This window comes from Melanotaenia boesemani, chromosome 2 (assembly GCF_017639745.1).
Source record: "Melanotaenia boesemani isolate fMelBoe1 chromosome 2, fMelBoe1.pri, whole genome shotgun sequence".
Classification (NCBI taxonomy): domain Eukaryota; kingdom Metazoa; phylum Chordata; class Actinopteri; order Atheriniformes; family Melanotaeniidae; genus Melanotaenia; species Melanotaenia boesemani.
This window is the reverse complement of record NC_055683.1, coordinates 3,594,547-3,605,256: the sequence shown is the minus strand read 5'-3', so window position 1 is coordinate 3,605,256 and position 10,710 is coordinate 3,594,547. Positions and strand designations below refer to the sequence as shown.

The window sequence follows — 10,710 nt, the reverse complement described above, 5'->3', positions numbered from 1 at the left end:
ACGGAAATCCCTGCACCACCACAGACTAGGTTTCTTGTGAAGTATGAAATGTTTCTGACTTAGGGCAGCCCTTCCTGATTCTGATGGCGGTTTTTCTTCCTGGTTCTGGTCCTGATGGAGGTTTTCCTTCCTGGCTCTGTTGGTCTCATGTTGGCTATAAAATAAAAGCCAGAGTTAAAATCAAACAAACAACACAAACATCAGTCAGTCAGCAGAAGACAGTAGTACCAGCGCCTCCACGGCCAGGACTGGTATCGTAACCAGTTAGTTCCATAATAAGTGTACATTTCCTGAGGAATGGAGGCAATAAATAAACGTAAACATTCAGTTTCTTAAATACAGTACTGAGCCCAGCCTCAACCGGCCCCTACACGCCACGGTCTCAGCTTCACTGACTATAAACTCCTGGCATCATTATGAGTTAGTTTAAGTCTAAGCAGATCAGCCTTTCTGTAATTCACCTACAACAGTGTCCTAAACAAAGACATCTTCACTCCATCTGTGTTTTGCAAACATCCTACAGCTTTGTCTCATCATCAGTCATTTGTTCTGTAATAAAATGTCCCACATATTTACCCTCAGATACTCAGATCCTTCTCAAATAACTTAAAATCAGGCTTTTTAGACATTTTTCCTCTTTACAGATCATAGCAGCATTGTGACAAGCATTTTATCATGTTTACTCTGTACGCAGAGCAAGGAGGAGCTGCTGGAGGCCACCCTGACTGAACAACAGAGATCATCAACTTCCACAACCCACCCAGTCTGAGCAGCCTTCAGCTGCCTGCAGAGATCATCAATATGAATAAAAAAAAAAATATTTCCTCATTTATTTTAATTTTATTCATAGTTTTATTTATTTGTTTATTTTTCTCTGTTTTGTCTGTCTTTAGTCGTTTAGTTTTTCAATCTCAGTCCGGAGATGCGCGTTCTCGATTATCGGGCACGCGCCTTTTTTTTCCTCCTCCCCTGCGTTGCATTGTGGGAAATTAGCTTTATTTGTCGTTGAGATGGCAGGCGTGCAGCCGCCTCCCCTCCGGAGTTGGGACGACTTTCTCTTGAGTTCGGCCCGGTTCTCCGTGCCGGACCTGCGGGACCTGGACCGCTGGAACAACCGCATGATCAACAACCTGCTGTACTACCAGAGCAACTACTTCCTGTCTGCGCTGGCCTTTCTGCTCATCGTGGGGTGAGTTCTCCTCTCCAGACCTAGTGATCCTGCTCTCCTCACATCATCCCCGCAGGCTGCGCTCAGCGCACAATTTGTGCGTCTTTGCGCAAACCTCAGTAACTGCCGCTTACTGCAGCGGTCAAAACGAGCCGCCCCGTCATCATCATCCTCATCATCCAGATTGGTACTGTTGCTGTCAAGGTGGAGGCTGATAGAAGTCAGATCTGAAGATCAGATCCATTTGACATGTTTGAATCTGGTTCTGCCTTCACTTCCAGTTCTGATCAGTATCCGGTAGAAAAATCCTGAGACATGACGTCACATTAACGGGATTTCCTCCCGTCTGGAATTTATTAAAGTTATATTTACTCTTCCTTCCTGTTCTTGTTGTCATTAATGTCAGTATTTGGTGACATCACCTTCAGTTCAGTGTCTGTTCTACAACTCCTACAAACTCAGGTCTCTGTGTAAAATGTAAATAAACCAGAATCCCATCATCCATCTTTTATCCCCAGTAGAACTTCAACAACACATCACCTGGTGAAACTGAGAAATTTTACCATGTTCAGCACGGTGTAAAAAGTAGTTCCAGGGTGATGTTCGGCATGGTGTAAAAATTAGTTCCAGGGTGATGTTCGGCATGGTGTAAAAAGTAGTTCCAGGGTGATGTTCGGCATGGTGTAAAAAGTAGTTCCAGGTTGATGTTCCGCACGGTGTAAAAAGTAGTTCCAGGGTGATGTTCAGCACGGTGTAAAAATTAGTTCCAGGGTGATGTTCGGCACGGTGTAAAAATTAGTTCCAGGGTGATGTTCGGCACGGTGTAAAAATTAGTTCCAGGGTGATGTTCGGCACGGTGTAAAAAGTAGTTCCAGGGTGATGTTTGGCACGGTGTAAAAAGTAGTTCCAGGGTGATGTTCGGCACGGTGTAAAAAGTAGTTCCAGGGTGATGTTCGGCACGGTGTAAAAAGTAGTTCCAGGGTGATGTTCAGTACGGTGTAAAAAGAAAGTAGTTCCAGGGTGATGTTCAGCACGGTGTAAAAAGTAGTTCCAGGGTGATGTTCAGCATGGTGTAAAAAGTAGTTCCAGGGTGGTGTTGCATGGTGTAAAAAGTAGTTCCAGGGTGATGTTCAGCATGGTGTAAAAAGTAGTTCCAGGGTGGTGTTGCATGGTGTAAAAAGTAGTTCCAGGGTGATGTTCAGCATGGTGTAAAAAGTAGTTCCAGGGTGGTGTTGCATGGTGTAAAAAGTAGTTCCAGGGTGATGTTCGGCACGGTGTAAAAAGTAGTTCCAGGGTGATGTTCAGTATGGTGTAAAAAGTAGTTCCTAGGTGGTGTTGCATGGTGTAAAAACTAGTTCCAGGGTGATGTTCGGCACAGTGTAAAAAGTAGTTCCGGGGTGATGTTCAGCACGGTGTAAAAAGTAGTTCCAGGGTGATGTTCAGCACGGTGTAAAAAGTAGTTCCAGGGTGATGTTCAGCACGGTGTAAAAAGAAAGTAGTTCCAGGGTGATGTTCAGCATGGTGTAAAAAGTAGTTCCAGGGTGGTGTTGCATGGTGTAAAAAGTAGTTCCAGGGTGATGTTCAGTATGGTGTAAAAAGTAGTTCCAGGGTGGTGTTGCATGGTGTAAAAAGTAGTTCCAGGGTGATGTTCGGCACGGTGTAAAAAGTAGTTCCAGGGTGGTGTTCAGCATGGTGTAGCATCCTCTCTTCTTCTAACATGTCTGGAAACGTCTGGGAAGTGAGGAGACCAGTTGCTGGAGTTTTAGGAGAGGAATGTTGTCCCATTCTGGTCTGATGCAGGATTCTAGCTGCTCTACAGTCCTGGACCTTGGTCCATGATGCTCCAGATGTTGTGTATTGGTGGAAGGTCTGGACTGCAGGCAGGCCAGTTCAGCAGCCGGACTCTTCTCCTGTGAAGCCATGCTGCTGTGATGGATGCAGGATGTGGTTCAGCATCGTCTTGCTGAAGTCTGCAAGGTCTTCCCTGAAAGAGACATTGTCTGGATGGGAGCAGATGTTGCTCTAAAACCTCCATGTACTTTTCAGCATTGATGGATTGATGGATGGATGGATGGATGGATGGATAGCACAACAGTCACATTCTGACTGAGAACAGCCTTCCTGTAATTGATCAGAAGTTTTACGAAAGATCAGACTTTGGCTGAAATGTTTAGTTGTTTGCTTTTAATCTAAAGCTCATATTAATATTAGTGACTTCTGTAGTGACGGCTGTTTATGTAACTGGAATAAAGGTTGTGTTACTGCCATCATAACGCTGTGATGTTTGGGTGGCGTCATCCATCCATCCATCAATCCATCCATCCATCATCCACCCATCCTGCACACAGTCTGTGCCGGATTGGTTTTGAACAGGAAAGCATGGGATTTGTGAGCTTGGAGGTAAAACATGTTAATGTTTGTGCATTTTTGTAATTTCTGCATTTGTAAATTTATTTTATGTGTAATTTCTTGATATTTGTGTGTGCATTTGAACATAACGTGCAAATACCCGCAGTTAAACGCAAATTAACTTACAGTGTTTACGAACCATGCTGCACACACACAGTGATACTGAGCGGAATTATCTGGATGTTTTCCTCCTCTCAGGTACTTCCAGCCCGTCCAGCTGTTCGTTGGGGCGACAGTGGTCACCTTGTTTTTCCTGGGCTTTGTCTGGGCCGCTGAGAATCGAGCTCCCATTCGTCGTTTCCGTAGAAACCATCCATCGATGTCTGTGCTGGCCATTCTTGTGGCCAGTTATTTCTTCGTGTCAGTGTTGGGAGGAGTGGCTGTGTTTCTGTTTGGGATAGCATTTCCTATACTAAGTAAGACAGGGGCTCACACACACACACCTGTACATTAGCAGCATGCTATTTGCTCAGCAAAGAACATGGTTCCACCTTAAAGGTTTTTACTTTTGTAACTCTCTAATCAAAATGTTCCCTCACAAGTTCCATTGTTGGAAAACATCACAATACAGAGTGGAAGTGTTTGCAGATCCACCATCTTTAACTGTCTGTAAAAGTCCCCTCAATCAGTGTTACTGGTTAAAAAGGTTTTCATCAGGACCACCCTCCAGTACAGGGTTGAACCTCTTTTTCCTGTAGAACTGCTTTAATTCTTGGTGTCATGGTTCAACAAGGTGTTTGCAGGGCTCTAAATGATCATTTCGGATCATCAGCTAGTGTAGCGTGTAGATTCTTAAACAGCTTCAGAATTTCCACTCGTCTACTTTTCTTTTCTGGGAGAAAATGATCCAGATTATAAGTGCATGCATTTAATCACATTTCTTGACATTGTTTCTATCGACAACAACGTTCTCTCAGCGTTCTAGCAAGGATCAAACTAACTCACTAACCAGTTACTAACCAGTGACTAAACAGTTACAGACACTCAAAGATGCATCACTAATTTATCACCTGCCGAAGTGGCTGGAAGCTTTTATTTGGGTTGGTAGGTGTTCATTTAGAGCCCTGGCTGTTGGAAACATTCCTCAGATTTCGCTCTATATTGACATGATATCACACAGTTGCTGCAGATCCAGGACGAGAATCTTCCACTACATCCACCACATGCGTCTCCATTTAAAAGAGAAATAAACAGACTTTCCAACAGATTTATTACCAAGAAGTATTGTTACAACAAAGAAAAACTCCACCGAACACCAGCTAATTACTGTGTAAATAACGCAACCCTGGCGGGGGGAATCTGAAAATAAAGATGGCTGAAGGAGACTCATAAACATGCTTCAGATTAATCTGGTTTTATAGGTCTTCTCCATCATTGATCTGACATCAATGAAAAACTTTTTCCTGGTCTCCACCCAAACCAAAGCTCCTTCCTCTGTCTCTTCCAGTGGTTCTGATCCACGCGTCCACGAGGCTGCGCAACCTGAAGAACAAGCTGGAGAACAAACTGGAGAGCATCGGTCTGAAGAGGACACCCATGGGACTGCTGCTGGAGGCCCTGGGACAGGAACAGGAGGCTGGATCTTAGAGGCAATGAGGAGGAGGAAGGGCAAGGGTTGGCTAAAAACAGGAAGAGAGGAGTGTGATGAGAAGGAAGATGGAGGTTACAGTGACAGATGAAATGTACATTCATCTACAAACATGTTTGGAGTAATTTCTAAACTGTTTTAGACAAATCTGCACTTTAAGTACGGAGGGGGGGGGGTGTCATTCATGATCATTACTGTTTATCTTTGTTTATATGTTGTGTTCTGACACGAGGTCTTCTGGTTGTCTCAGTTCCAATCCCACCAGTGATAGGAACCAGTAGACCACCTACCTTCCCCTGCAGACTGGACAGAACCAGAGTTCTGGACGGTCGTTCCTCTGATCATGTGACCAAACGTAATTCATCATTTAATCCACTTCTCCATGTTTATCATGGTGGAATAAAAATGAAGTTTTGTCCAGTGTGTCTATAAGAAATGGTTGTTGAGGCAGAATTTAGAATAACTGTATTCAACAGTATGTCCTGGAAAGTCCAGGATTTTAGGGCGACAACGGTGGGTGTCCGTCTGCTGCAGACCGGAAAAAATGAAGTCCAGGATTTAGTTGCATGTCGAGGAGGAAAGTGACTTAACTGAAGTTTGTTCCTTAGACAGTTTCAAGCTAACGCTGTTAGCTTCAGTGACTCAGTGCTAATAGTTCATTTTGACCTGGTTATTTTATACTAGCAGTGTTAGCATGCTAACATGAACAAGAACAGAAGTGAAGAACATGGTAGTACATTAGAATCCCGTCTTTAGCACAGAGCACCACTGTGCCTACAACCTTAGAGGCCGACCTGGATGTGGACGTGGGAGGACCTCAACCGTCACAATCCTCAGTTTAAAACCACGATGCCGTTCACTTCTATTCAGTTAAATTTGATTCAGTTTGTTTAAATGAAGTTCACTTGAATTCGAGTTGAAATCAGTTCAGCTCTATTTAACTCTTTTCTATTTTTTTTTCTGTTTTAATTTAATTCAAGCTGTTTAAATTCAGTTTGCTTGATTTCAGTTCATTTCAGCAGTTCGATTCAGTTCAGTTAAGCTGAGTTCAGTTTATTTCAATTTGATGCTGTTCCGGTTCATTCCAGTTCATTCATGCCGTCTCAGGGCATTTTAAACAGAATAAAAATTCCAGTTCTAATCCAGGACACTGTAATCAGTCAGAATTCCAGACATTATCCAGAAGTCAGCGTTTCCTGACTTTTCCTGCTACTGTGTGGGTGATGAAGAACTGCTCGTCTTCAGTAGAAAATGTTTTTTAAGATCATCTGAGGACAAACTTTTTTTTATCCGTCGGATTGAAGGTTTTCCAGTAAAGTTGTTTCTTTGTGGTCCAGCTTCCTGTTTCTGGGGACGTGGTTTTGTCTGAAGCTGACGCCCCGTTGAAAGCTGGTCTAGGATCTGGATTAGGACTCTAACACGCCTCTGGATCTGTCTGTGAAATGAAACAGATCCACTTTTTATCATTATTTTGTTAAATACTTGAGCTGCTTACGTGTTTGTGCCAATTCAGTTATCATCTGTATGTTGGTCCGTCTCGTCGGCGTACGGTGACGTTGTGGGTCCTGAACTTGTTACAGCTGTCTGACTCTTCCTCAGTGATGAAGAACTCTGTTTACGTTCCAGTAACTTCATGAATGTTTAAGTTCTCAGAAGACGAAGACGTGTGTCTGACAGATGGTTTCTGCCCGTTCATCGTTGCCTTCTCTTTGAATAAATGTTAGAATTTTCTGTCTCCAGCATCATGATGGCTTTTTATCCAGACTGATTAATTACAGCTTCTTCTGAATAAAAGACTTGCTGTACTGCTGTGTGTTACTATCCAGATAGTAAAAGCCAACGCTAACAAACTAAAAAATGCCCAAGAATCATTGACCATTTACCAAGCTAAAAAAGGAACATTTTAAAACTCATAATAATTATTTTATTGAACCTGTTTGAAAACGTGTGTAATGATCTGACCCATTCACCTGACCCGATGAAGCGGACGTGGAGTGGATGAGACAAAGACCAAGACCACGTAGACACACTGGAAACTAGTGATGCGCGGGCCGCCTCCTAACCCGCGGGTCCCGCGGGTTACCCGCGGGTCGGGTTGGGGCGGGTCAAAGAATTTTCGCTTCACTGCGGGGCGGGTTGGTGTGGTTTACTATTCTGAAATATCTAGTTCTATCTATTAATTTTATTTTTTGTCAAACTGAAAATAAAGACCTTAATCAGTGTCTACATTTTGTTACTATAATATGTAAGACAAAATATTTATCAGTTATTTAAACACAGGTCACGTTTTATAACGTAATGTCCACGTAGGCGCGTAGTAGGCTACGCAGGCTACGTGCAGAAAGCGCCAAGCAGACAAGCAACAAAAGATGGAAGAAGAAGTGTTGAATAACATTCGTTCGGGAGTTTACGTCCTTAAAAAGAAGAAAGAGGGTCAAATGGCTAAATCACAGGTTTGGCACAGGTTCAATGAGGTAATCAGTGCAGACAACAGCAGCAGCATTGGCTTTATAACACTTAAACGCTTTAAAACACTTTTTTTGTTTGCCTATTTATGTTTATAGACTTAACGTTCAAAAGAAAATACATTTTGTGTTGCCAGGTTCCAGTGCCAATTTAGGAGACCATATGCACCTTTCTCAGACTAAATAAAAGCATTCGTCAATATCATAACATGTGTTTTAATGGGGCGGGGCGGGGCGGGGCGGGTTAAAAAAATAGAAGCGGAGGTGCGGGGCGGGTTGGTGCGGTCCAATTTTTTTTAAAAGAGCGGGACCCGCGGGTCGGAAAAAAACCCGACCCGCGCATCACTACTGGAAACATACACACACGTTTCAACATCACCACAGAACAGCTGCAGGTTTAATAAGCAGACGGGAAGATAAATGTTTATTTTGGGATTAACTGGAAGTTTTGGTACTTAGATCACTAACTCTAAATACCCGTCTTTGGAAAGAGAGGTAGTGCAGCACATGAAATAAGCATATGTGGATTATTTTTTTTAATTAAAGAAGCAGCTTCCCACCATCCTGCAGGTAAAACGTCATATTGGTGGTTTAATGAGAACTTCCCGTCCTGTTCAGCAGGTGATGAATGAGTCAGATCAGTTCCTCGTCCTGGAGCTGCTGTCACCACATCTCCCATCAACACTATTTCAGTTAAAAGGAAAGAAGGAAGCTGGTTACAAGAGAGGAGGCAGAGGAGGATGTAAGATGAAGAAAAAGAAGACGTTTAAGAGAAAATGTCAGGGGATGGAACAAAAACCACAAAGCCCCCCTAAATTCCCTGAAATGTCTGAAGACTTTATTTATTTATTGTGATTTTAGTTCAGATATTCTAAAATGTTTGTTTTGCACTTTATTCTTTGTTGGGAAAGAGACCGTTGAGAGATTGGTATTGTTTTTTTTTTTATGAAAAAGTACATCTGCAGAAGCCAAGCAAAGAAACATATGATTAAATAAAACACATAGAATCTGAATAAATGTCTTTACCATTGTGGTTAGTGTAAATTCTAATTAGCTGCTACCTTCAGGAACAATCAGAAACGTTCATTTAGAGCTCAGAGTTTGACTAATTGCAGCATACGTGGAATAATGTGAGCGGGATTCACCAACAGTTAAAGATAAAGATTTAATTAAAGGTCTGAAAATGAACCTGCCAGTAAACATCACATCATCTGTGACCCACTTCCTTCATTTTCCTGAAGTCAGGTGTAATTCTGCTGTACCCCAGCAGAGGCGCTGTTTCCCACCAGATGACTGAGGCTCCTCCCCGGAGAGAAGCTGTTCATCGTCATCTCGGTGCTGCTTTAAAATCCTCCCACTTTCCAAACAGCCTCCAGAACAGAAAGCAGGAGGACACGGACACGCAGCCGCTCATCCGGTGAGATCAGAGTTTCTCTCTGGAACTTTCTGCTCTTTTCTGTAGTTTTCTCTTAACTTCTGACTGTGTTTAATTTAGCAGACTTGATCATTTAGTTTGAAATGAACTTATTTTCTGAGGCTTAAACATTTTTTTCTAAAAAATTAAACTCAGCTGCAGCCTTTAAAAACATCCGTTTCCAGGTTTATATCATTAAAAAGTAAGAAAAACAGGAAGTTCGTCACCAGACATTTTTAATGAAAACACGCAACATCACAAACAACAGCAATTAAAACCAAAACAGATTTAAGAGATTGGGATTAAAATGAGGTCAGAAACTTTTATCCATTCATAAACTAGTTAATAAAGGAAATAACTGATCAATAATGAAAATGTATCTGTGACCCTGTTCCACTGTAACAGCACTTTATGTGGAGGTCCTCAGTCTGGATCATTACCCGAGTTCTCCAGAACATAAATAAAAACAGATAATGATTTTATTCCTTTCATTATTACTGTTTATTTTGAGAAACCTGATTAAACTACCCCCAGAACCCTGGTTAGATTATGTTTCATGAAGCTTCATGTAACAGTAATATAACAATAAAACTAAAAACATAACCAAAAAATTAAAAAAAAATCTAAAACTAAAAAAATAAACAGTGGAGGAATTTCTAAAGTTGGTTTAAAGGTTGAAAGGCCTGTTTTATTGGCAGACTTTTTAACTGAATAAATTCGTCCTGTGGCCTCGCTGAGCTGCAGACTCTGACATGTAACCAGGTGATATATTTAGGTTTCTACATGTATGTGGGAGAAGAGAAGCTGGAAAGTTTTCATCTCCTCTTACAGTCAGCTGTCTTACTGTAGTGTCTGTAAACAGGTTGTGATGGACCGTAGAGGCTTTCCCAGACAAACATGTTTCATCATGTGGGTGCAGAGAGTAATGCGAGTGGTGTGGAGCAGGCGGGGAGTTACCAAACATCTTCCAGAAATAGGTCAAAGTTACAGACGGTGATAAGACCTCCAGTTATCTCCTCACTCCCACCGTAAACCCGTCTGGTCTGACCATGCCGGCAGATCAGCTGCAGACACACTCATGTTCTCTATTCAAAAGAAAATCACTGAAGATATCAGACTTCTCAGATTATAACACCAAGAAATGAATGTAAATATCAACATATTAGGCTAATATATTTAGCAAAGTTCAGCCAAAGCAGAAAGAATCATCAAACTTCCCTGAATGTTTTTCAGCATCAGAAGTCATCTTACAGATTTGTGCTGAAGGAGGTTCTGGGGATCAAACGAAGGAAGCATCAGAGTGGTGGTGAACAGACTCTCAGTTCTGGTTCTGATCCACTGAAGACCATGCTGTACCAGAAGAAGTACCTCTCAGAGGGCCTGATCCAGATGGCCATCCTGCTGAGTCTGTGTGGAATCAAGCTGGACGTGGGACTGGATTCTTACCTGCCTCGTTCCTGGTATGACATGATTCAGGGTCCGACCTCAGCACTGACCCAGACCCAGTTCCACAACCTCCGCAACCGCCTAGAGGATGGCCACAGTCTGAACCCCAAGAGTGTGGACCTGGACCGGTTCTTCACAGCACAAAGGCTGTTAGACTGGGTCCGCTCTCTGGACAGGCTACAGGTGAGAACACAAGGTTTGTCCTGATGGACAATAACAG

At 42.5% G+C, this 10,710-nt stretch overlaps 2 protein-coding genes across 2 annotated transcripts in view; both read left to right on the top strand.

Moving 5' to 3' along the window:
- Positions 1 to 979: 979 nt before the first annotated feature.
- On the top strand, positions 980 to 5,729 carry praf2 (PRA1 domain family, member 2). Its single transcript, XM_041971091.1, has 3 exons — positions 980 to 1,189; positions 3,776 to 3,993; positions 5,025 to 5,729. Exons 1-3 carry the CDS (start codon positions 1,011 to 1,013, stop codon positions 5,162 to 5,164), a joined length of 537 nt encoding a protein of 178 aa, XP_041827025.1. The 5' UTR covers positions 980 to 1,010; the 3' UTR covers positions 5,165 to 5,729.
- Positions 5,191 to 10,710, top strand: part of LOC121630379 (endoplasmic reticulum membrane sensor NFE2L1-like) — a 12,420-nt gene continuing 6,900 nt past the window's right edge. Inside the window, exons 1-3 of the mRNA XM_041970654.1 lie at positions 5,191 to 5,259; positions 8,898 to 9,047; positions 10,278 to 10,673. Coding sequence (XP_041826588.1) covers positions 10,392 to 10,673 — 282 coding nt within the window. The 5' untranslated portion in view covers positions 5,191 to 5,259; positions 8,898 to 9,047; positions 10,278 to 10,391. The remainder of the gene's footprint in view (positions 5,260 to 8,897; positions 9,048 to 10,277; positions 10,674 to 10,710) is intronic.

Bases quoted from the DNA above. Each gene is read 5' to 3' on its own strand.
- praf2 (XM_041971091.1), top strand. From the start codon at position 1,011: ATGGCAGGCGTGCAGCCGCCTCCCCTCCGGAGTTGGGACGACTTTCTC. The intron at 1,190-3,775 runs GTGAGTTCTCCT...TCCTCCTCTCAG, and splicing joins GCCTTTCTGCTCATCGTGGG to GTACTTCCAGCCCGTCCAGC. The intron at 3,994-5,024 runs GTAAGACAGGGG...TGTCTCTTCCAG, and splicing joins GATAGCATTTCCTATACTAA to TGGTTCTGATCCACGCGTCC.